The sequence below is a fragment of the Prionailurus viverrinus genome, chromosome A1, assembly GCF_022837055.1.
Source record: "Prionailurus viverrinus isolate Anna chromosome A1, UM_Priviv_1.0, whole genome shotgun sequence".
NCBI classification, from domain to species: Eukaryota; Metazoa; Chordata; class Mammalia; order Carnivora; family Felidae; genus Prionailurus; species Prionailurus viverrinus.
This window is the reverse complement of record NC_062561.1, coordinates 79,514,551-79,541,870: the sequence shown is the minus strand read 5'-3', so window position 1 is coordinate 79,541,870 and position 27,320 is coordinate 79,514,551. Positions and strand designations below refer to the sequence as shown.

Genomic DNA, 27,320 nt, shown 5'->3' with positions numbered 1-27,320 from the left:
GAATGGCCAGCGCAGCAGCCGGGTCTCAGCTCAGAGCCAGGACTGGTTAGAGTCACACCCTTCCTGAAAGCTCTCTCTTGATTCAGTCCATCTTCCACTTCTTTTCTTTCTCTCCCCTTTCTCCTTCTTCTCCTTTTCTGTCCAAGATGCAGTTAGGAACGAGAGTCCAAAAGCACCGGGTCTTGAGGGTCACTGGCTGATGGTTTGCGTAAGAAAGATTGGGATCAGAATCGGCCCGCGACGGGACGCACTCTGTGTGGTTCTCCTTCATCTACCAGGTGAATGATCAACATAAAAAAGACACGAACCGCAAGAAGCAATCTGCTCAGACTAATAAAGGAATCTGTAAGTGCCTTTGATCAAAGCTCACACTACGGTGCATAATCTATGCCTTTCAAGTTCTCTAATCTAAATAAAAGGGCTTCAGATGGTTACACTGAAAGATATAGATCGAGTTCAATGCAGTGGAAAGAACACAGCATAGCAAGACTTAGATGCTGGGCTCGGCAAAGCAGCCTTGCCACTGAAACTAAGCACGAACCGCACCGAATGCCTTGATGAGTATGTTGACCCTCAAGACTCTATTTCCTCGTGTCCCACACGAGGCCATTACCGTTCGCCCTGCTGACTTTCCTTTTTTGCGTACAGTTGTTCTTCGGAGTTGTTATTAGGTTTAGATCAAATGGAGTCAAAGCTCTGAATAGTTGTAGCACATTCTGCGGATGGGAGGAATCATTGTGTGTGAAACATTAAGAATTCCCATGCCTCATGCACTGACCCCAGACCCCCAACTACATAGGGAATAAACATGCGTGGATCGGTGAACAAACCCAGTGGCTCCGAAAGGAAGATGTCCACCGCACCGGAAACAGAAGGAGGTGCTGGGGTCCACCACCGCCACGGAGGCGGTTCCGGGGGTGGGAGCCAATGTTCAATGGGAGAAAATGGAGCTAGAAGCCCCCTACTGATGCCTCTGAGACTTTCCTGCACAGAGTCTGGTTAATGTAAAGGACTGAAGCAATCTCACAATGTCTCCAAGACAAATCAGAGCGACAATAAGGGGATCATCGTATTTTTAGTTAAGAGAATTGAATTTCTGGCGAATATTCTATGCAGTTTCACACAGCAAAAGATGGCTCTGATCTCTGTTGTCTGCTAGTGTGGCTTTTAAAACTATGGAAAAGAACGGCGATTAATTCCTGGTAACCGTTCACAGCCAAATGATGAACACTGACTTCTTAATAGAAACATACGCTGTGACTCTTAGCGATTTGGGAACCATGCCACGGAAACAACAGCCATCCATTAGGAACTTACTGTTGTTTCAACGGCTCCTCATTTGATTTGTCCTGATTAACCACCCGAAAGAGAGACAGGCCAACCCTTCCTGCAACTACCAACACATTTCAAACCAATGCTTTGCTTCTGAAACTGAGGAGTCTGGCTTTCCAGGTCAGGAATAAACGATGGTTTAAAAACCCTTTTGCTCTCTGACTAGCATGAAAGGGAAGTATGAATGTGCTTTATTGCTAGGGAGTTAAAGATTGGTCTTCTGGTATAAAGTATATGAAAAGTTACATCTTGGAGAAGCCGAAGAAAGCGGTCTTTCCCGACGATTCAATATGGAACACACAAGCAAGCATGCAGCGAATAAATGAATTCATTTATTTTTTCGTCCTGTATTTTTAGCCTCCTTTGGGGAGTTAAAGAGTGAGGAAAATAGACCGGTGTGATGTGATGGGAACCCGTTCCCATTTTGGCTTCGGATGCGCTTCTTCCAAAGTCCCAACGCGTGCTCCGATTTAAGAGCCTCCCTGCTGCAATGTCAAGTGTCCCGGTGCACGCACGAGTGCAGGAGGAACAGTGGCTGCAGGTGAGCCACCAGGTGAGCCACCTGCCTCCCGGGCACCGCCACACGTCACCCCAGGCTCTCCGCATGCGTATCAGAGGACCGGCGCTCGTCACCCGCCGTGGTTACCATCTGCTGGTAAAATAACTGTTTTGGATTCCCTCACCTGTTCTCTATGACTCCCAGCTTCTTTTCACCACCAATAAAACACATTATACTTATCTGCGAGTGTTTGTGAAGGGAAGAAAATACAGAAAATCTCAGTGACATATTCCTGAACCGCTACTACCCAAGTACTTAAGCTTAAAGATGCCGGCAATGATTCAGCGGAAACGACCTCCGTTACCCGTGAGTCTGTCGGACAATTCCGTATGGGCACCCACATCTCCTGTCAATGTGCCTGTGATCAGTGCCACAGTGGTGAGCAGACGCCCCCTGTGTTAGTGATTCCTCCTTGCTCCCTTTCTAATCCGGTCTCCTGGCACGGATGTGTGTCCATGACTATACAGACTGTGTGTGCTGCCTCCTTCAGACTCTATTTAAGGTTCATCTCCATTATTAGTTTAAGACAAAGAAAAGGGAAAGAACGATGATAAAGGAAGAGACCAGGTGGTACAGTTAAGTCATCACTCACGAATGCTCAAATTCTAGGCTCCTTGTCCTTTGCCACGGGTGACGCGTGTGCCTCCGTCAGCCCAGCAGGGCTCCTCCTGTGTCCCGGAAAGTGGGCGTTTCCAGACACAGCTAGCAATTCTGAACCATCTGAAGGAAGGTCCTCCTCTTTGGCCTGGTCCATGATCTGACGTTGCCTCTTGGAAATGCTCCACTACTTTTTTTTTTAAGTTCATTTATTTACTTTGAGGAGAGAGAGAGTGAGCATGAGCAGGGGAGGGACAGAGAGAGGGGGAGAGAATCCCAAGCAGGCTCCGCACACTCAGCGCACAGCCCTATGCGGGGCTCGAATTCACGAACCATGAGATCACATCCTGAGCTGAAACCAAGAGTTGGAATCTTAAGCAACTGAGCCCCCCAAACCCACTACTATTTAAAAATGAGATTTATGTCCGGGTGCCTGGGGGGCTCAGTTAGGTGACCGACTTCAGCTCAGGTCATGATCTCGCGGTTCGTGGGTTCAAGCCCCACGTCGGGCTCTGTGCTGAACACTTGCTTGGAGTCTGGAGCCTGTTTCGGATTCTGTGTCTCCTTCTCTCTCTGCCCCTCCCCTGCTTGTACTCTATCTCGCTCTGTCTCTTAAAAATAAATAAATGTAAAAAAAAAAACAAAACACATTTAAAAAAACGAGACTTGTGCCTGCTTTTTGGTAATTGTTGGGTTTTGCCAAAGCCGCTAGCTGCCATGATCTTTGCTGCCCATGCAAACCTTTGGTTTTTTTATAGCTAGAAACATCCAGGAACTCCTGGTGTCTTGGGCTCTATTCTGTTTCCTACTCCTGCATCACAATGACCTTCTCAATTCTTTTAAGTTTCAAACCTCCTGTTCTCAACACTCGTCACGGATCACATTCTGATGTTTAATACCTAAAAGCGTGCCCCACTGCTTCTGGGGAGCCCCTCCCGGGCTATTCTGTCTCCCTAATGTTCCCCCCTTCTGGAAGGAGGGGCTGGGTCCCCACCGTGCCCTGGGACTTCGCCAACTTAGAGGGTCACAGAAAAGAATTAAACGTTTCCAGTTATGTATGTGAGGTTGAAGGGACAGTGACGTTGTCAGTGTGTGGCAGTTGAGAAGCAGCGAAGAGAAGCAGTAAACAGACACTGGACGACCCCAGAGGGGCCAGGAAGTGGGTCTCCAGAATGCGGATGACCTACCCACCAGAAGCCGAGAAATCAAGGTCCTCAAACTGCCTTCTCTGACTTCTGCTCTCTTTCTGATCCCTCAGGAAGCCTGAATGACAAGGCTGCACCCCGAGACATAGGCAAACAAGGAGGCTTCAGGAACCCCACGCCACACACCCCCCCCAAGAGGAGCCCGCTGGCTCCCCCCCTGTTTGTTGCCATGCTGCTGACACCAGTAAATCAGAAAGAGTGATGTGTTTCCAGGGAAGACGCTTAGTGTCCCCTCTTGCCAAACACACCAGAGTTCATGCCACTGAGACCGGTGGCTCCCACAATGACTCAGCTCACTTATTTAAAAGTCCTGAACTGCGATGTTAGTAGCTTGCTGGTCACTAACCTGCCAGCCTTGCAATTTACACTGTTGGAGAACAAGGCGACATTTCTCCTCAGCAGACAGCTGTTTCTTCTCAACCGGGAGCGTGTCGGCCAATGGCTTGTACCTGTGAAAAAGCAGCGGGAACACTGAGAGCCATGACTGAGTTCGTCAAGCAAGTGCTTCTATTCAACAGGATTGTCTTTGTCACACTGTTTCTTAAATTCTCCCCGGTTCTTACTTTACCCTACGAGTCCCCACATCTCCGTCCGCCGTGCACGTAACACTGTACAACCGTGAAATAACCCTCATCTGTTGCGTGGAGAATGAGTTTTAAAATGAGCCAAATATGTATTTCAATCCTTTAATGTGTGCTCAACACTATGATCAAGGGTGGATGAAAACCACTTAACAAGAGAAAATTGGAGAGAGAGGAAATGAATGGTTTTCACTGAGATAGTTAGAATGCTCTTAAAAACATACCTTTTAAGAAATCTCAGAATTCTTTATCCCCATTTGAAAGCGAATCTAGATGTAGTTGGAATCCGTAAGAAAGGAATATCAAAACCTCCAGAAGTTTTATCTCAGCGAGAGGTAGAGAAGCTCTTTCCCCACTTACTACATATCGAGCACTTTCCATCTTCTAGAAGGATATTTATTTATTTATTTACTTAGTTACTTATTTATTTATTTGCAGCTTCCTCTGAACCACCGGCTGTCATTCCCTAGCCGAAATCCATGGCAACATAATGCTTTTCTATGGATTTTTTTAAAACGCCTTTCAAAATTACATAAGCCACTTAAAAAATCTATATGAAATTTCCGTTGCATGCAGGGTATCTAACCTGATGTGTAAGTAAAACTGTATTAAGGGAAGAAGGAGGGGGAGGAAGAGGAGGAAGAAATAGGCAAGGATTTGCGTAACTGTATCCACTTGCGTGGGTTTACGATTCCCGTGTCGAGCTGCTCTGGGAACTTAACGCCAAGAGGTAAATCACGGAAGTTCCCTGTTATTTCCTGCAAAATATCTTAGCTTTCCATCAAAGTTGGTTGCAGCAAATCTGGCAACTTCTACAATGAGTTCTTTGTTTCCTTAGAACAACGGAGGAAGGAAGTGCCTTGCCCCCGGGTCTGTATCCACCGGGCTCCCTCGAGCAAGCTCTGAGAGGCGTGCCCCCCCCACACCCCCCACCCCCGACACCACACCAGAGGGGCCCACACGTCTTTCCCTCTGCAGGTGCTGCAGAGCAGGGAGGTTCCCCCCATCACGGGGGCAATGCTGCAGTCACGGCGGGGCTCGCTCGTGTGGAGCGCACACTGAGAAACCATACCTACTTTGGATTTTTTGGTAGCAGACATTTATTTCCTTTCTTACATCCTTAGCACTGTCACTGAAAACGGAGTTATACTGGTTGCCCTGGGTGGTAGCCATGCGTCAGACAAAATAAATACATCAACATCAGCAACAACCCTTCCTTCTCGTAATACAGATTTTTGCTCGTGCATCAAACTCACGGTGCAGGAGGGTGCAAAAATAGCGGGTAACAGAGACGGAACGTAAAAATCGTAGTGCCAGAGGCAAGGATATGAAAAATCTCGCACATCATTTTGATCCCACTGAGTGCACTGAAATGGTCTGTGGAAGAAGTCGACCATTTTTGTTTTGTTTTGTTCTTCTTTTACTGGTCATAGTGTGGTTGCTGCAGAAGAGACAAGGTACCTCCAGGGTAGAACAGAACAGAGAAAACGGGTAAAATGAGGTATGTGTGGGGAGGGCCGGGATTGGCAGTCAAGTGTGAGGCAGGTAGCGGGGGAGACCCTCTAAAAGGGATGGCCATCTCCCCACGTGCCGGGGTATGTCGTCTGCACAGCAGTGAGCAAACACGGGTTACGTCGCACCAAGTCTGAACGGGTCAAAAGCGACAGATGATGACCCACACGATGTGTCTGAACAGGAGACAAACTGGAGGGGGGACGAAACACAGCCTCAGGTTCTAACTCTGCAGGGAGTTGTTAGGAGACCCTTGGGCAGCCATCTCACCGGTAATCCCCCCCTCTTGGGTCTGCCTGCGTGTGTTTTCAGGACGTGGCAGAAATTCTATACTGCATTTAAAGCATCAGTCTAGGGGCGCCCGGGTGGCTCAGTCAGGGAAGTGTCCGGCTTCAGCTCAGGTCATGGTCTCACGGTCCGTGGGTTCGAGCCCCGCGTCAGGCTCTGTGCTGACAGCTCAGAGCCTGGAGCCTGCTTTGGATTCTGTGTCTCCCCCTCTCTCTGCCCCTCCCCTGCTCATGCTCTGTCTCTCTCTCTATAAAATAAACAGTAAAAAACCTTAAAATAAACAAATAAAAGCATCAGTCTAATCCCTGTGTGTTGTGTCCTCAAAGTGTGCGAGCTTTCCCAGGGGATGGGCCATCTTTGTGCATTCCCTCGTGTCTGTTAAATTGCCTTTGTATGCACCAAGCACAAATAATGATGAGGGGTCAAGAACATGGGCTGGGGGATGGGGGGTGGCAAGGGACATTTCTCCTGCATGGAAAGAGAGCACGGGGCTTTTCGTATGTTGCCTCTCTTACTCCCCACAGAGGCAGGAGGCCTGCATGGTCATCTTTTGACACTGAGAAAGCCCACGATCACAGAAATCCAGTCACTCCCCTGGGTTCACACAGATGATCTTATGGGTTGAACTGCGTCCCCCCAAAAGGTGATGTGACTTTATTTGAAGATAGAGTCTTTGTGGGGCGCCTGGGTGGCTCAGTCGGTTAAGTGTCAGACTTTGGCTCAGGTCACCATCTCATAGTTCATGAGTTTAAGCCCCACATCAGGCTCTGTGCTGACAGCTCAGAGCCTGGAGCCTGCTTCAGATTCTGTGTCTCCCTCTCTCTCTCTGTTCCTCCCTGGTTCACACACTCTCTCTCTCTCTCCCTCTCTCTCAAAAATAAACATTAAAAATTTAAAAAAAAAATAAAAAGAAAATAGAGTCTTTGCAGATGTCACACGGTTAGGATGAGGTCGTTAAGGTGGGCCAGGATCCAATATGGCAGGTGTCCTGATAGAGAGAGGAGGATGCCACGTGAAGACAGGGATAGGCAAGGAGAAGGCCGTGTGACGAGGGGGCGTAGGTTGAGGGGATGTGGCTACAAGCCACGAGCGCCAAGGGTTGCCGACCATACCGGCAGCTGGAAAGAGGCCAGGAAGGATTCCGCTCAAAGTCTCAGAAGGGCATTGCCCTGCTGACACCTTAATGTGAGACTTCCTGGCCTCAGGAACTGCGAGAGAATGGATTTCTGCTGCTTTAAGCCACCCCGTTTGTGGAACTTTGTCACGACAGCCCCAGGACACTGACAGAGGTGGTAACCATGGCTGAGCATGGATCTGAACCCAGGGCAGCACGACTCCAGAGCAGTCCCTGTGCTGCCACTGCCACACTTTCGGCAGGAACTTACAAGCCCCAGCCCCAGAGGGCTCTAGGGTGGAAACTTGGAGCATGAGAGACAGAAAAGATGGACCCCGGCATAGCAACAGCACACTGCACACCCAGAGACGACAACTCTCGCTCCTCTGACCTTTGGGTGACTGGGCCTCTTTGATGGTAAACTCGAGCTCATAATGAAATACAGACCCATTCAAGCACTCAGGAAAGCCGGCACGTCCCTACCATTTAGCCAGAGTCACACAATGAAATGAAATCACTCAAATTATCTTTTTATTCCCTTACAATTGTCTCATTCTGGAGCTCTGCTAATTATCGCTGAGAACTGAATTGACATAATTCAAGTATCTGAATACAGTATTAACAAGTCAGAACAAAGATCTTACACTGGGTGCTTTTTCTCCCCTCCTTTTCTATTGTTCTTTTGACACCTAAAATGGTATAATTCTGACATTTCGACTGAAAAGACAAAGACGTCATCTCAGACACGGCGAGGTACTCTATTTTAGTGTAATTAAAAACATCTTGTCTTTTGGAATGTTGAGCGTCATCTATAGGTGGTGTCACTGGTCTATCTCACAGAAACTTCAACCTGAGACCAAGTGGTAATAATGAGCCTGGGGACAGAGCATGAGTCCTGAGCACAGGTGTGATGGAGCTGGGACTTCCATTCCCTAAACCCTCCTCTGCCTCTGTGGTCCCAGGCAAGGTCACCTCGACCCACTGAAGATCTCTGTATTCAGGCTGGCACCTTTCCTGGGTCCGAGGTAATCAGTTGGCTCTAAAAGGCCAATGTCCAGTCTCCTAAATGACCCACTCTTGTCTCGTCCTTCCTGGTTCAGGTTGAGGTGAATGACAGGGATCTAATTCTAGTCCAGAGTCCAAGCCCCAGGGCTCATTCATTCGTGCTCATTCAGTCAATCAACCAATACTAACAGCAATATTGACTGAATACAAAATTTGGACATGGAACGCAGCAGGGAGCAAATCAGATGAAAATTCTCAACATTCCCTGAGAAAGAGAGAACAGAAACATACATGAGGAAGGATGGCCGATATGATGAGAGAGATGGAGAAAAATGGGGCAGAAAAGGTTTCGCGGAGAGCAAGTACCTGACGGTGAGCTGGGGAGCTCTCTGGGGAAGAGGAATCCAAGTTAAGGGACAGAGCAGCAAATCCAGATGCCCCGAACGGGGTCATGCATGTGTCTGTTCAAGGAACACCAGGGCAGCGAATGTGGCTGGGGCAGAGCATATAGAGGAAAGGTGCAGGAGAGAGGCTCACAGAGGCGAGGATGCGACCATGTAGGGGACTCTGGCTTGGACTCTGAGAGCCCTGGGGAGCTGCAGTTTGGGCACATGGGTCCTGCCATTTGACCCCAGAAGAGTCACTGAAGCTGCTGGCCTGGGAGTGGGGGGAGCCAGGGAGACTAATTAGAGACTCTTCTCACAGCCCGGGAGGGAAGCAGCATACGTGGGAGGAAGTGGGTGAGCCCTGTCTAGGGTGGGGGGACGTGGGAGGGGTTCCTGATGGATGGACGTGGGTGCAAAGGGAGGAGCGGACCACCCAGACTCGGGGAGGAAACTGACATCCACAGCAGGGGAGCAGGAGGACAAGAGTAGCTGTCTGCCCGACATAGCACAAACAGGAAGGAGCTGGTCAGCACACCCGAGGGGGGCCACAAGAAGCATTCTTCTGGAACGAAGGATGGGGGGACCAAACCTCAGTCAACACCCCGAAACACGCCCACTGCCTCCCGGCTGCCAGTTGTTCAGCTGTTGTCAGTTTCATGTGTTCCGACCCTCTGCCTGACTGGTGGGAATGGTGCTGACCATCTAGTCGACGGTCGTCACAGTGCTGAGTGCTCCTGTGCCCGTGCACCTGCAGCCGAAAGCTGTGTTCAATGCCCCGTTTGCCTCAGGAACATGACTGCTGACCTTCGATGTCCCTTCTTCTAGTCAGCCCACAGCTTGAACGGTCAATATTCAAGTGTGGGGTTTCACGGCAAGTTCTATCACAGTGACCAAAAAATTCTCCAACTTGCACACTATTCATTGAGTACTTTCTCTACTTCAAAGATTCGAGTACAAGAGGCTCCCAACACACTCGCACCATCAGACACAGGGTGACACCGAAATAATACCAGGCGTCACGATGCCTGCCAAAATCGTTGGTGGAAGAACCACCTAGTAGGTTGTATTCACTGGGGGGGTCTCTGTATTCTAAGAGGGATACCCTGAAGTCAGAGAGGCAGACAAGAGCCAATAATTAGAGGCATACAGCAAACCCTCAGGAATGAGGTATCTACTTGTCTTTTCCAAAGTGATTGTTCCTTCCCCATTTAAGGAGAACTTTCACATCCTATGTCTTGTGAACCTGGTGACAAAAGAGAGCTTATAGAGTGATCACAGAGGTCAGGTTAAACCAAGTAGTGACTCTCAATTGACTACTTTAGGAAAGGTACCATGAAATCCTAGAACTGTTTCCTCAGAAAAATACAAAGTATGTGTATCAAAGCTAATGCTTAACAAACAAACAAACAAACAAACACCTCAGGTGCAATTTCTCTGAAACTGATTGTCTGCTTTATATCGACTTCATCTCGTCATTGCCAAACACAATTCTCTTGTGAAAGTTTCAGTCCCCAAATATTTAATTCTATTCAGCAAATACTTATTGAGCACCTATTATGAACAAGATGCTCTGCCAAGAAATGCATAGGTTAACAAGACGGGCAAAGCAATGTTCTCATATTACTGCCTATGCTCCAATATAAAGCATGATGTTTGGGGCCAAAATTATATATCAGAAAAGATGTGGTTTTCTTATTTCAAGACCTCATGAAATTTTCTACTAATGGACATATTTTACTAACTTAATCAGGAACAACAAAATAACGTTTGGGGAGCACCATTAACCTCATCCCTCAAGAATGGGCTGGATAATCCACAGAGAGAGGAACGGGGTGTTTTGGGAGCCCTGGAGTGGAGGTTGGTAGAAAGAGGCAGCTGGCAAGGGCAGAGGAGGGAGGGGAGGGGCAGGAAGCAAGGCTGGGGCCGAGTAATTTCAGAGGAGCCCAGGGAAGGCAGAGTTGGAACTGCGGTCAGAGTGTAAATGTTAAAGCATGTCAACACTGAGAAAGCGTGTGGGTGGGTGACCGGGGAATCCGGGGCCCTGCCAGAGACACGGAAGAAGACTGAGACGGTACCAGACATGAGCAGATGGCGGGGGGGACACAAGTGCTGGTTCGCAGCGAAAATAGAAGAAAAGGTCAGTAACTTGAGGGTGAAATAGAACCAAGCGAAGTTTCTTGGGCGTTTTGTTTCTCAGGGGGCAAGGAAGAACAACAGAGCTCGTAGGCAACATTTACAGAAATATACAAAGCCTGCATCCTATCCATGCTTATTTTGGGGTCCGGCTGTTTTGCTCCAGATCATTTTGGTCATTCATTTTTAGCTCTGATGGGACGAGGTTGCGGTTTCTTCTAGAACCACTCCCTTGATGTTTCCCCACAGTGCACTCCACCTAGCAGGTGCTCCAGACGCATGGCTCTGTCTGTGGCTACGTAGGGATGCATTTTGCTTGTTCCCCGCACTTGCTGGGACCGTTCATTTTGTTCTACATATGCATGCTCTCACAGCAAACACAGTGCAGGTGCGGAGGGGTGATTTTCTAGCTATTTGGGGCTAATTTCCAGCATTCAGAATGCTGAGTGGTGGGTTGAGTGTAACAGCTGCCTAGCAACGGGCTTGGGGGAGAAATAAAATCTATCTCAGCGTGGGGGGAGCAGACCAGAGAGCAAAATGAGACAGACCGGGACTGGGTTTGCAGAGGTGCTTTTCAACCAAAGAGGAGCACTTTTTTTTTTCTCTCTCTCTCTCTAAAACACATGAAAGCAAATAGATAAAGTTGTTAAAAATCGTCGTTCACACAAAAACGTATGGTGCTCCCTAAGCGTGCACATTCTGTCTCACCTTCCCATGACTTGGGGTCTAATATCCCTATCTCCCATCGCAGGCTTGTCCAGGTTCTGCCCAACCCCCTGCACTGTCCGTCCTGAGCTGTCTGTCCTGTGCTCACACGACTGTACAGCAAGGGCCCTGCTCAGCAGCCCCAACGGATCCTTTATCACGTGCACCTGCCCGTCACTCTGTCTTCTCCCAGCTCCTCACGGGGCCTTTGCGTCAAGGCTTACACACCACTTCCGGTCCTCCCACATTTCTCTGCACTTGCTGTGCCCTCTGCCTGATCTGCGCCCCAGTGCGTCCGTCACCTATCTCCACCCCTCAGTACCCACGGCTCTTCCTGTATATTTACCAGAAGGACAGGAAGGGGGCAGTAGTTGTGCTTGGCAACAGCTTTTTGGGTCTCTTGGATTGTGCAGGCCGGGCATTTGGACTTGAGCTTATTTTTACATCTACTGGGGTCCACTCTGGGCTTATCAGTGCGCATCATGATCTGCATATGACTTGATGAAGAGAAAAAGACACTACGACAATCCCGGGCCTCCTGTTGATGCCACTGGTCAAGACTGACTTCCCTTTTCTTTCCAAATTATGGTGAAGAGGCCACTGTCAACTTTAGAAACATGGGCACACCATTCAAAGGCATGGTGGCATTTCACATCCCCATGTGCTTCCAGGCTCAAGAGTCCCCAGGAATGAAGTCCTTGGGAAGAGTGGGGAGGCTATGGGAGGAGCTGCCCCCAGACGTCACCCCACACCCACCCCGGCTCTGGCTGGCAGGATTAGGGGCATCCCTCCCTCCCATGCCTGGTTCTCCAGGATTGGAGATGGAGCAGCGGGGAGGGAGGGAGAGACGGAGGGAGGGAGGCAGGGAGATTAACAAAGTGCCTATAAATTCCCGGTGTGATGACAGGTTACCGCACGCCAACACTGAATTCTCACAACAACCCCAGGGTGACATTTAAAGAGGCTGCGGGACACCTTCAGAGTTCGTTTATAGCAGAGCTAAGGGCTAATCTGGCTTCCACGAAGTTTCTGTGGGAGACGAGATAAAAGCAAACACATGCCCCTTTTGTTTCTGAGCTTGAAAGGTCAAAGGTGACCATCGTACAGGATAATGTATAAATGAGTTTTAATATGACACAACGTGGAAAAGCAAGACTTTAGGCTATAGTCCCTTCAATTCCAAGACGTTGTTCTCTCTCTCCCGACTCACTGCGCAGGTGGCTGTTGCTTCCGTTACTATTATTTTAACAACACGATTATGTTATTATTTTCATGTCATCACATCCATGACGATGAGGCACTTATCTGTCACAATCCTAAAACACAGCACCGCAAATTCACACGCAACGTCTGGCTTCTACACCACTGCTGGTAGAGACCCTGGGAAGAGGGAGGGGGCAGCATGGAGGAGGGACGGAGTCCTGGATTCCTGAGTGTTTACTGGACCAGCCCAGAGGCTTCCATGGAGCCCCCCCTTCACCCCCAAGTCCCCAAGCTGACTGCAGCTCTCAGGCTGTGAGTTCTACCAAAGGTGTTTTTGGTTTTTGTTTTTTGTTTTTGCTACACCTGCTGCTGTGTGAACTAGTGTGATGCATTGCTGGCCGGCGGGGCAAAGGTGGTGACTGTGAATGACCACGGCAAGACCCATCCACTTCTACTGTCACCTCGTCCTGGAAAGCATCCCGTGCCAAAGCAGACCGCCCTCCCAGAGATGTGGCCTTATCCCAGGGCACTCATTTATGCCCTGTAATCAAGCCAGAGGGCTCTCCCCTCCAGACAATATGGAGGTGAGTAATAAAAAAGAATGCTAAACTCGACCTCAGCTCCTGGGATTCACCAGTGCTGCTAGGCAGATAAAAAAAAAATGAATTCAGAGCATCTGCTAAGAATTTCCATGACAATACTCTCAAGTTCTCTTACTTAAAGCCAGTCTCACTGTTTCATTTTAATTGTGCGATGTAACAACGTTCTGTGTGTTCAATAAACGGATGAAAGGGAGGGGCGCCTGGGTGGCGCAGTCGGTTAAGTGTCCGACTTCAGCCAGGTCACGATCTCGCGGTCCGTGAGTTCGAGCCCCGCGTCAGGCTCTGGGCTGATGGCTCAGAGCCTGGAGCCTGTTTCTGATTCTGTGTCTCCCTCTCTCTCTGCCCCTCGCCCGTTCATGCTCTGTCTCTCTCTGTCCCAAAAATAAAAATAAACGTTGAAAAAAAAAAATTTTAAAAACGGATGAAAGGGAAACACTACAATAGAAGTGGCCCGGTGTGAAACATACACCACGTTCCTTTTCCCCCCGCAGCCGTCGCAGCCGGTGACATTTACCTTAGCCAGGTTTATACTTGCTTCGGATACAGCCCTTGGGATTTTCCTGCACACAAGCCCCATCCGGGCACGCACAGCACTCCAGAGCCATCTACCACAGGGGACCCTGAAGACTGCGCCCTTCTGGTGGACTGAGGTTGCAAAGGGGCTGAAATAAATGGTCACAGACAAACCACCTGATCCTGCAGCTTCTGCTCTCGTGACACACGCCCAGGAGGCTGAGCGCCCCCAGTGCGTACACTGAAACTGATGTGCTGGCGTCTTTCCCCCTCTGGGCTTTGCAGAATTTACTGGCTCAGTCAGAGCTTGTATTTATCAGGTACAAGAACAGCTTGTGTAGTTAAACTGAAAAGAACAGATGTTCATTGGTTGTTCAAGCCTTTAAATGAGAGACCTCTTCAAGCTATGTGGTTTAAGTAAAATTATCCCATTTCTAAAGCAATTTGCTTCTTCACCGAATATTCGCCAGGGTCAGTCTGACCACCTAGCTTCCGAGTAGGGACACGAAACCAAGGCAGGTCATTTGTTGGAAATGTTTGTTATTCCAGCGTTTTCTCTCCCTACGAAACAGAAGGCAATTCTTTTCCTTGGGAATAGCTGAAACATTTTACGGAGATCAGTAGCTGATGCCAGTTTTATTATTTCAATAAGTTTATGCCTATTTCGGGCATCGAACTGAGATGCTTACTACCATATGAATCTGCTGTGGAGAATGTCATTGTCGTCATGACTGGTTAGCAGATCATGAAGAAGTAGTATGATCGTCACAGGAACAGTCTTGTCCTGCAACTAGATCTGACTATTTCAATAGTAATGAAACTTTCTTCCAAATATCTGCTTTGAAAGCATGTGACAGGCTTGAATGATGATTTGGAGATCAGTGTCTGAACCCAATTGCGTTTGTTAATTTCAGAGAGCACCACAATTACCCAGAACAACATGGGATTGAACTGAGTGGATCCACTTCTATGTGGATTTTTTACAACACACCACATAAATGTTTGTTCTCTTCCTTACGGTTTTTTAAATAACATTTTCTTTTCTCTGGCTTACTTCATCCTAAGAATATAGTATATAATACATGTAACATACAAAATATGTGTAAATCAACTGTTCATGTTGTCGGCAAGGCTTCCAGTCAACAGAAGGGTCCTAGTGGTTACGTTTTTGGGGAGTTGAAAGTTATACTCTGATTTTCAACCGCAGGGGGGTTCCAGGCCTATAACCCCCACCCTGAGCATGTTCAAGGGTGAACTATAGTTATATTTTTAGAAACCACTTTGCTTAGGTATGGTTGACAAAAGCTGTACGTATTTAATATATTGAACTGGATGAGTTTGGAAATAAAGGAAAACCTGTGAACTCATCCCCACGATCAATGCCATAAACATACCCATCGCCTCTGAAAATTCCTCCCACCCTCTTTGGTTTTATTTGTTTGTTTATTTATTTGTGGTAAGAATACATAATATAAGATCTATCCTCTTAGAAAAATTTTAAGTAGACAGTGTTGTCATCTGTGGGCACAATGATGTACGGTAGATCTCTGGGACCTATTTATCTTATAGAACTGAAACTTTGTACCCTTTGACCTTTACCTCCCTATTCCTCACACCCTCAGCCCCAGGCAGCCCCCATTCTGCTCCTGCTTCTGACTTATTTTGCATTCCACATATAAGTCAGCTCATACAGTATCTGTCTTTTTGTGTTTCTATGAACCTCCAGGTTCATCCATGTTGTTACAAATGGCAGAATTTCCTTCACTTTTAAGGCTGAATAATATTCCATTGTATGCTGATACCGCATGGAAAATATTAACTTTAAAATACAGCCAACCAATACTTATATAAAAGCCAAAACAGATATTCCTGTGGTGAGTCATCAAAAATGAGCAGTAATAAATTCTAACATTAATTGACTGAATTAAGTCATCTTGAGCCAAGAAATGCTAGAAGCATACAGTTTTTTAATTTTAATTTATTTTTTTAATTTATTTTTTTATGTTTATTTATTTTTGAGAGAGAGAGAGACAGAGTGTGAGCAGGGGAGGAACAGAGAGAGAGGGAGACACAGAATGCCTGAGCTGTCAGCATGGAGCCTGATGCAGGGCTCGAACCCACGAACTGTGAGATCATGACCTGAGCCAAAGTCGGACGCTCAACTGACAGAGCCACCCAGGTGCCCCAAGAAGAATACAGTTTTAAGAGCATATGATCAAAATGATAAATTTCAAATAAGGAACAGAATTTTTTTTTCTTTTCCGTGAGACACTTTAAATTGACGTGACTTTTAAACAAAATAACAGAGATGCTTTGGTAAGAGTGAGGGGTAAAACACTAAGCATTAGGATCCAGTACACTTATATTTTGAGGGAAAATTAAATGAGCACCTAGTTGTCATATCAAATTGTAATTACTTATCGTCACTTATTGTCAGTTTGCAATTATTTAGTGGATAGGTTCAAATGATAAAAGATGCATGATATTTGAGGTAGCTTCATAATGCATGTTTATTATCATTCACTGATAGGTACTAATATTCCTAATTAAAGTTTTAAATAAAAAAAGACATGATTAAAATTGGCATTAACTAGAACCCTAAGGGAATTGGTAACACACAAAATGCCCTGATTCTTCATGTCCATTAACATATCACACACCTTTGACATAGCACACACTTAAAAGTGTTGGTGTGTATGGTTTTTACTTCTTACATTACTTCCTTTGATAATTACCCATTAAAATGAACACACTGGGTGGCTCAGTTGGTTAACTGTCTAATTCTTGATTTTGGCTCAGGTCATAATATCATCGTTCATGAATTCAAGCCCTGCATCGGGCTCCTCCCAGATGTCACGGAGCCCGCTTGGGATTCTCTCTCTCCCTCTCTCTCTGTCCCTCCCCCGCTTGTGCACACGCATCCGTGTGCATATACACACCCCCCCCTCTCAAAAGTAAATAAAAACTTAAAAATTAGTAAGTAAATAAAAAATAATACAAAAAAATTGACACATTGTACAACATTCTGCTTGATACTGGAGGCAATGGTGAATAAGACATTGCCTTGCCTTTGGGTATCGTCTCAATAAGATGCTGGACATTGTCCACTGGACCCCTGGAAATCACTTAACTTTACGGAGGTGTGATTTCATTGCTTTTGACTAAGCTATTGTACAACCCTGCAGGACTAGGACGTAAGCCGTGAGAAACTGATCCCGATGCAGATGGTTCCCCTCCAAAGCAATGCAAATGGTGTTTGCCTGGGCAGCGCAGACAAAATTTGTCAGTAGAGAAGATAGATCTCCGTAAATCAGATTTTCATTCGAACTGTTTTTTAACATCTTATTAGTTTCCTCTTTTCATACGGAGCTCAACAAAATCTGATATGCTTTATATTTGTAGGATAGTCATGATTTCGCCGTTTTGAAAAATGATGCTTAACCACAATACGTCCGGGGGTTAAGGATCGGCAGGGATGGGTGTGCGTTCTACCAACAGTCAAATCCAAGTCAGCTCTTCATCCCCGCATACTCTCTAAGGTCTGCAATTCACGTTCCAATTCGCATACACATCGCTTTATCGAAACGTCGTGTTTGTCAAGATAGCTAACATCTTCTATGTCAAATCCAGTAACTATTTCCGGGCTTTTCCTCCCTCCATACTTTTCTGTTTTCATTACAACCTGATCGCTCTGCAGCACGTGACACTACCGACTTCTCCCTCCTCGAAACGGCCTCCCCGGCGGACCTGCCACCAGAGTGTCCCTCCCATGGTCCGGCCACACCCCAGTGTCCCTTTACAGCCAGGTCCTCCGACCGGTTGGTCTGTTTTTCAGCACTCGCTTCTGGCTGTCCTGGAAAAGTCTTCCCCGAGCAATCTCAAACACACTCAAGGCTGTAACCAGCACTTAGGAACTAATGATCTGAAATGTGTGCGTCTGTAAAACACAATAGTCACTTTCCTGAGCTGCAAACCAGTCTGTGGAACTGCCTGCCAGGCGGCACGACATGGATCGCCCAAGTACTCCGGGAGCCTTACACAGTCCACACCCCACTCCTCCCACAGACTCCCCATTGATCCAACTCCACGGGATCCACCATGTGTCCCCCTCCCCACTTGCCACCAGGAGTCTGCTGAGTCTGCTGAGATGTTGGTCTTGCTTGTGCTACATCCTAAACATCTCTGATGTTTATGCCCTCTCTTTCATCTCTTTTAAATTCTCTCTGTAAAGCCTCAACCGCTTCTTTCTCAATTACTGTAATCAACAGTGCTCTGAGACACCTGCTTTGCCCTGTCTACTCAAGTTTTCACACCGTTTTGCCCAACATCCTTTAGGGACCTCCCATCTTCAGCATTCACACTACGGGGTCCTTCATGATGCCTTTCTTACTCTATCTTTGTCTAAACACCTCCCAGCCGTTAGGGTCTTGCACTCCAGCCACACTAGACTGTACTGAACTCACCCTTCTTCCTCATTGTGGTGCTTCCACATATGCTTATGTGAACAACTGACCCTTTGATTCTTCTTCTGGTTCATTCTAAGTGGTCTTCAAACCTTAGCTCAATGCCATCTACTCCAGATGAATCCCTTCCCTGGAAACCTACACTGCCTGGTCCACACACTGTCTGCATTCCCTTGTATCACATTGCTCCACATTGTCATTTTCTATGCCCCTGGCTTCTGAGACAGAATGTTCTACGCATTCCATATGTTGACCTCTAAAGTACCCTGCAGTGCCTGGCATGTTGAAAACATTCAACAAGCTGTTGTTGAGTGAGTAGACAAAGGAACAAGAAGAAGAAAAGAGAAATGAGGTAGAATTTTAATGACTATTTAAATATTGTTTTATATAGGAATATAATTAAACCTGTAACATTCATGCATAAATAAGTATATTTATCTATAAGGCAAATATAATTAAATACTTTCTAAAATATTTACTATTATTGTAATGATCACTCAGGGATATATTTCTTTCTGGTGACCATCCCCTTCTACCAACATATAAAAACCAGCGACCACGCTATCACGCAGTGGATTTTATGAGTCACCAAGATAAAGTGCAGAATTCCAGAGCCAGCCACTTCTTTTTTTTTTTTAATTTTTTTTTCAACGTTTATTTATTTTGGGGACAGAGAGAGACAGAGCATGAACGGGGGAGGGGCAGAGAGAGAGGGAGACACAGAATCAGAAACAGGCTCCAGCCTCTGAGCCATCAGCCCAGAGCCTGACGCGGGGCTCGAACTCACGGACCGCGAGATCGTGACCTGGCTGAAGTCGGACGCTTAACCGACTGCGCCACCCAGGCGCCCCAAGAGCCAGCCACTTCTTACTTGTATTTCTAACATATTGAGGGGTTTGACCACTTTTGTCTGTCTGGCGCCTGGTCACCCTCTGCAGCTGGAGGTGACTATCTGGTTTGTCGCCTGCTGTCCCGGAGGCGGTGAGGAGGCGTGGCTGTGTGGGTTCCAGCAGCACAAGGAGCAGGTGCACAAGGAGCGAGGAGGAATCTGCAATGCAGACCTTCTTTCCCCCCGGCCCCTGTGTCCCGCCAGCTCTTCCCTCCCAGGACTCTCTTCTCTTATTCACTGCTTAAAAAGTTTTTTAGAGATTCCTTTTTCTTCAGATGCTACACATGCATATATTTTTTTAAAAGTCTGTGGCCAATCCATCAAAGAAACAATTTTAAACCGTCTACAGCCAGGACTGCCGAGTAGGTGAGCTTCAGTGAAAGTGACAGAACAGACCAACTTCAAGCCTACGCTGACAGGTAGCAGGTAACATGTATGCTGCTCAGAATGGTATATCCTGCGTGACAGCAGGGGTCTCTATTAGAGACAGGAAAAGATGAAGGCTTCAGCTTCACGGACTCAATCCCAGACCCTCCACTCCTTCCACAGATTGATGCAAATATTTGCTCTAATGACGGTGCCCTCGGAAACGCCTGCTGCCCGAATCACCACCTCCCAGGCGCGACGTCCACACAGGCACAGGGTTTACAAGAAACCCGCCCTTGTGAAACATTTAAGCTAAGTATCTTGCTCACCTATGCTATTCTTGGAAATGTTTCTGGCCAGCATTATGTGCTGACTGTCCTTACAGCATTCTTCAGAGGGCACGGAGTTCTTGACCGCAGTCTCTTCTCTTCCTCTTTTCCCTCATCTCATTATATCTTTCAAAAGTTCTTCATTAGCAACATGCCTTGATCTACACGGATTTTTCTTTTCCCCAGCACCCTCGGTGAGTCAGTCCCTAATTTAGAGATACAGTGGACAATCTGTACTCCTTATGTCTGGCTCTCTCTTCTGCAGAAACTCTTTTGGTCCCAGTTTCCATCGACTTCATATTCCTGTGGCTTTTCTGACGCTGCGCTCTTTGGTTTGCATCCACAGCCCCGGTTATAAGCCGCTGACATTCAAATATACATATTCAGTAGCCATCAGCTCTTGGTACCTGAACCCACCGCATCCAAACCAGCCCCATTCTCTTCCCTCTGACACCTGCTTCTCCTCTGCTATTCCTTACTTCAGTTACGGGCGTTGTTACCCAGTCTGTAACCCAAGCTAGACCTCTAGAAGCCATCCCCAATCCTCCTCTGTCTGAAGCCCCGTGCTCATAGTCACTAAGGGATGCTACCTTCGCGTTCACAATATCTGGTTTCTTACATCTGTCTTTCCCGTCCATTCAGTGTTCCACTGTTTTGATTTCAGCTATGATCACATTCACTTAAAACCAACCCCCACATAGCTGCTCAATGTAGTTCTTAACCAGGGGTGGGAGGGGGAGTATTTTTCCCTCCTGGGGAACATCTTGGCAGTGTCTGGAGACATTGTGGGGCATCATGATGGGAATGGGGGTGCTCCTAGAATCTGGCGGGTAGACCCTAGGTATGCTGCTGATATTCTACAATGCAGAGGTCAGACCACACCAACAGAAAATCATCTGTCCCAGAGCATTAAGGGTCAAGGTTGAGAAATGCTCTGCTCACAGATCTAGCTCAGCCGTTAGCAAATTTTTTTTTCTATAAAGAGCCAGATACTACATGTTTTAGGCTTTCTTGGCCATAAATTCTGCATCATAATGACTCAACTCTGCCTTTGTAACATGGAAGTGGCCAAGGACAAGGTGCAAATGAGCAGGTGTGCTCCATGCCAGTGACACTCTATTTAATAAACAAGCAGCTAATTAGGTTTGGTCTCTGAACCATAGTCTGTTGTCCCCTGATCTTGCTTAAAGGAAAATAAAACTACATTGTTTTACTGCTTTTAAACACTTAATGCTTATTAGCCGCAGGATAAGTGCCCCATTTTGGATCCTAAAATACACAGGTCTTGGCTTTCTTTCTGCTCTCATTTTCTTGGCTTGTTCCTATGTTACTGCAGTAAGAATGTCTTTCCTCATACACCTTATGATGTTTCTCATCTCTTTCCTTTATTGATATTAACTTTACCCAATCTCACCCTGAGGTCTCATTCCAAGTCTGAGGTTTCCCCCCATCACCCCCTTCAACAAGCTTACTTCTAATCATTGCTCAAGACCCTTCTAGAAGAGTCTTCTAGACTCTTCTAGAAACTTCTTAGGATCACTGCTCTCTGGTGAGACAACAGGCTTTACTTCCAGGCTCTGATGACATACCACAGCACCCTGAGGAGTCCATCCCCCCAACTCAACAGGGAGATACTCTAGACTTAGGCAACACTTACTCATCTTTGTATCCCCAAACTCAGATCTGCTGCAGGTAGTCCGCAGGAGCTTAGTCTTAAATCAAGCGCATAACTTTTATAAGCAACTTTTTGAGCTTTCAAGCTTCCAGGGTTTTAGAAACACTTGAGCAAGATTTAGGGCAAGAAATAAAATAACTTTTTGAGGGTAACAAAGTATACTATGCATAATATAACATCTAACTTAGTTCAATTTTATTTATGATTGCAACTTTTCTTAATATTAAATACTTGAATAAATAAGTAATGTGTGCCAATCCCCAGGAGAGAATGTAGAATAAATAAAATGGAATGGAATGGCAATAAAATGTAGTAAGGGCCAGAGATATTTGCTTAAATCTTAATTTTTGAGCCTGATTCTTATAAATGTCTGATTAAATGGCTATAGCAATATTTGCATGTAATGCTTGCTGTAAAGATTTCTGAGATAAAGGTACTTTTAAAAAAAGCATATCCCCCTATTGTCATTACTTATTAATTTATTGGAATGTCTTAAGAATTTGTTGAAGTCTCAGGGTTTAACTGTGTTAAAGCACTAGTATATTATCAATAAGAGAACAGGAGATTTCCTGCTAAGTCTTAAAATTCTACTGTGGGCAAGGCAGGTGGCACTTTTTTCTTGAGCCAAAGCATTTTTTTGGCATGGGATTGAGGGCAGAATGTTCATAAGCCTGTTCAGAATCCCATACATAAATATGCATTTCTGACCATTTTGGTCATAGAAACGTCCAACCCATGAATTCCCTAAGAATAAGAATGAAAGTCATCAGCTTCCTGGACAATTTCTAACGTGCTTAATTTTAGCTTAATTAAAATCCCATGCACGTTCAAACAAATATAGTATTCGCCTCCACTTCCTATCCAAAACTCTTGTCTAGCATCATCATTTCATAAAATACCAGCTGCTCTATGTTAATTTTTATACAGAGATACAAGTCTGTTTAGAAAAAATTAGTACACATAATCTGAATAATCAAGGGAGAAAAGTGTGCCATTATCTAAACTATCAAAATTATCTTTAAAAAAATACAAGTTTTCAAATTATACCATCATTTCAGGAAGTTCTCTGTTTTAAGAATAGATTATAGGTGCTCACAAGATAGCCTAGGAACAACTTAATAGATAAAATTCCCATCTAGTAGGAACCAAACATACAAAAAAACACACATTTAAAGGTATCTGCTTTCATATCTGGATAGGGGAATAGTGCCTGTTCTTACCCTCCATCCACAAACAACTTAAAACCTGATAACACATGTGAGGCAATGGTTCTCAGAGCACTGAGAACCACACAGCAAAGGTAGTGATCCCTAAGAGACAAGAAACAAAGGAGGTAAGCCTTAAGGCCTCCAAGATTACTTCATGAGGGAAGATTGCAGACTGTGGCTTAAAGAGTGATCCCAAGTGAAGCTTGATGATGTCCTCGAATTGAGGACATGGCCTGGGAAGATCAGGTATGCCAAGGTAGCTTGAGTTCACAGAGAAGATAGTCTGAAAAGAGAGAGCTACACCAAGAGAAGATTCCACAGACCTTCAGTGTCCCACTCAAGTCTCCAACAGAATACTGTTAGCACATGCATGTGAATAAACTATCTAAGTCCCATAAAAGACTTATCCAAATGGAAGAGAGGGAACCATCCCAGGGCAAAGATAAAAAGAAGTAAGGCTGTTCCCATCAGCCAGAGTGAAAAATCCCATAATTTATGAGGCACTGAATAGAGAAGTCAATTATTTTGCATAATTAGTATGAAATAATGAGCCCTAGGCTATGTACTGGCCTGGTCCCCCCTAGAAAAACATGAGAGCAAACCGTCAAAACAAAAAACTGTTTCCAAGCGATTTCATTATTTTCCAGACCAGATTCAAAAATATTTGTAGAAATACAAAAATACGTACCACCTGAAAAAGTAACATTCATAATGTCTGGTATTCAATAAAAAATTATCAGGCAGGCAAAGAAGCAGAACTATCCGATCTGTAATAAAGAGAAAAATGAATCAACCAACACTGGCCCAGAAATGGCAGAGAATGGAATTAGTAGACAAACAGATACTAAAAGAAAGGCAAAATATGATAAAGATTGAAGGATTTTTGAAAAATCCAAATTGGACTTCTATAGGTGAAAGCTATAGTATCTGAGGCAAAAGATGCATTGGGTTGGATTAAGTGTGGATTAGACATCACAGAAGAAACGCTTAGTGAACCTGAAGACATAGCAATAGAAACTATCCAAATTGAAACTGAGAAACAAGGCTAAAAAAATGATGAGCATCAGTGATCTGCACTCATCAGTGATGTCGCAAGTGATGGGACAACTTTATGTATCTAATAAACATGTAATTAATTGTAGTATCTAAATTAGAGGAGATAAAAGGGTAGACAGAAAAAATACTTGAGGGAATTATGGACACAAATTTTCCAGATTTGATGAAAACTGTAAACTCATAGATCCAAGAAACTTATAGATCCAGGAAACTCATAGATCCAAGCACCCTGATGAACCCTAAGCACAAGAAAACATGAAGAAACATGCACCACAATGCATCATAGTCAAATTACTCAAAAGTAGTAAAAAAGAGAAAATCCTAAAAGCACACAAAAAGAAAAAAGGCAAATCTTGTACAGAACAGCAAAATTATGAATGACAGCCAATTTCTTCTTGGAAAGAGTACAACACAGAGAAGTAATATCTTCAAAATACTAGAAGAAAAACGTGTCAACCTAAAATACTTTACCTCATATAAATACCTTTCAGAAATGAAGGTCAGAATGTACCATGTAAAGAATGAACTGTCATGTAAACTACGGAATACGAATGACGATGAAGTGTCAATGCAGGTTCATTGATTGTGACAAGAAATGTGCCAATAAATTATATTCACACTCAAGAATTCAGAGAAACTTAACAAAACTCTGCTGGGGGCTGTTGATAATGGAGGAGGCTGTCCCAGTGTGGGGGCAGGGGTGTGGGGGAGAAACTCTATTTTCTAATCAGTTTTGCTGTAAACTTAAGAGTACTGTAAAATATGGTGTATAAAAATAAATTAAACTGTAAAAAAATGAAGGTGAAATCTGTATATCATCCATATACATACAGCTTGGAGGTGAGCCGTGGGTCCATATAAAATTTTATTGTGTCTCTTTCCAGAACTCCTCCTCCTACCCAGCCTCACTAGGGCTTTTGTGTTGCCTGGACATCCTGTTTCCTGCCCTCTAGCCTGATGTCTGGGGTTTTCTTTACCCCTCTTCTCTGGGCACTCCTGTGAGTGAGTCTGCATCTGGGGCCGAGCTGCAGGTGCCAGGGAGGGGGGATCAATAGGGGTTCACCCTGGCTTCTTGGGACCACTAGTCTTTTGACTGGGGAAGAAGGCTCCCTTCATCAGAGGCCCCTGTCATGGGACTACTCAGGATGGGGCGCAAGAGAAGGGAGGAAATTAAAAACACTGTATTTCCACACATTTGGAGCTTTATGAGTTTTATATCCTGTCTCTTGAGCCTGAAGTAGGGCTTCTCCTGGAGCTGTTTCTGTTTGTGCCAGTGTTGACTTCTGGGTTTAGAGATGCCTGGATTTAAGTCCGGGGGATACTGGGGAAAAATGGTAAACTCAAAATCAGCTCGAAGGTGCTGTTTAGATAAAGGTAAGTTTATATTAATTGCTTATAATTAGAAAAGAAAAAAAAGTTTCATATTGCTAATCTAGAACTTCCACCTTAGAAATGGGAAAAGAAGATCTAACTAAACCTAAAGCAAGCAGAAGCAAAGACACAATAAAGATAAGAACTGAAATCGGGAAGGTGCCCGGATGTCGGAGTCAGTTAAATGTCTGACTCTTGATTTCAGCTGAGGTCATGATTTCATGATCTTGAGACCCAATCCCTGCTTGGGATTCTTTCTCTCACTTTCTTTGCCCCTCCTCCACACACTCTCTCTCTCTGTCAAAATAAATAAATGAACCTCAAAAAAAGAAGAGAAACCAATGAAATTACTTGAACATAAAGCAATAGAGATAATCAGAATCAAAAACTGGCTTCTTGAATAAATGAATAAAATTGATAAAACCCTAGACTCGTAAAGAAAAAAAAAACAAACCAACCCAAAACATACAATTATCAGTATTAGGAGCAAAGGAAAGGATGTTGTCACGGACACTGTAGATATTAAAAGTATATAAGAGAATGATATAAACAACTCCATATAGATAAATTTGTCAATTTGGATGAAATAGAACTATTCCTCAAAACCCACAAATTACTAAAATCCAACCAAGATAAAATAGGTAACATGAATAGCCCTAGAATAATATTTTAATTTTTTTAATGTTTATTTTTGAGAGAGAGAGAGAGAGAGAGAGAGAGAGAGACTGTGTGAGCAGGAGAGGGGCAGAGAGAGAAGGGAGACATAGAATCTGAAGCAGATTCCAGGCTCTAAGCTGTCAGCACAGAGCCTGACATGGGGCTTGAACTCACAAACTATGAGATCATGACCTGAGCCAAAGTCGGATGCCTAACAGACTGAGCCACCCACGTGCCCCAAATAGCCCTGGAATATTAAAGAAATTGAATTCAGACTTAAAATCTCTCAAAATAAGAAATCTCCACACTTAAATGGCATCACTAAGAAAATTCTACCAAATACGGAAAGAAAAATTAATGCCTATTCTACACAATCTTTTCCACAACATAGAGGATAGGACACAATCTTGGGAAAAATGTTTGCCAATTAGATATTTAATTCATATGTGTCTTCAGAATCTACAAAGAACTCTAAAAAACAATTAAGCCCAATGAAATGTTAGGCAAGATATTTGAATAGGAACTTCAGCAAAGAAGACCTATGGATGGTAAATAAGCCTATGGAAAGATGCTCAATATCATTAGTCACTAGGAAAAAGCAAAATGAGGCACCTGGGTGGCTCAGTCAGTTGAGTGTTTGACTCTTGATTTCGACTCAGGTCACGATCTTAGCATTGTGGGGTCAAGTACTGTGTCTGGCTCTACACTGAGTGTAAAGCCTTAGGATTCTCCCTCTCTCTCCCTCTGCCCCTATCTCCCCTGAGTGTGTGTGTGTGTGTGCTCTCTCTCTCTCTATCAAAAAAGAAAGAAAGAAAGAAAGAAAGAAAGAAAGAAAGAAAGAGAAAAGAAACGAAAGAAAGTGAAGTCACGATGAGATATCAGCACATATCCAGTAGAACGCCAAAACTGAAATGGCTGATAAAACCAAGTGCTAAAGACTGTGTGAGTAATTGAGTTCCCATACCCTACCAGCAGGAATACAAAATGCTATGCCCACTTTGGAAGGCAGTTTGGCAGTTTCTTAAAAAGTTAAATGTATACTAACCATATGTCTCAGCCATTCCACTCTTATATTTTCACCCTTGACTCCACCCCCAAAACGAAAACATGACCGTACAAAGACTTGTACACAAAATGTCATAATGGCTCCACTTGTCATCACCAAATGCTGGGGACGACCTAACTATCTGTCAACAGGTGCATAACATACAAAAGCAACACCACTCTGTGAACTATGGATACATACAACTCTATGTCTGAGCATCAACAACACTGTGCTGAGTGAAAGAAGCTAGAGCGAAAAAAGTACATACTTTATGACTGTGTTTGTATGATATCTCCAAAATGAAACTAATTGATAGTAAACAAAAGCATACCAATGCTTGTTTGGGGCTGGAGAAGCAGGGGTGGGTGGGAAGGCCAGAGTACCAAGGACGAGAAGTAATCTTTAGTGGGACGTCAGGTTTGTGGAATGGTTTCCAGGATGTAGGTTGATATCAAAACCTGTCATTTTTTAAAAACCAAAAAAACAGGGGTGCCTGGGTGGCTCAGTCTGTTAAGCATCCAACTTC

General features: G+C 45.0%; 1 protein-coding gene across 1 annotated transcript in view; it reads right to left on the bottom strand.

The window, feature by feature from the left end:
* The window catches only part of MYO16 (myosin XVI), a 611,926-nt gene that overhangs the window by 99,830 nt on the left and 484,776 nt on the right, over positions 1-27,320 (bottom strand). The window contains exon 28 of the mRNA XM_047874837.1: positions 4,040-4,142. Within this exon, the coding sequence (XP_047730793.1) occupies positions 4,040-4,142 (103 nt within the window). The remainder of the gene's footprint in view (positions 1-4,039; positions 4,143-27,320) is intronic.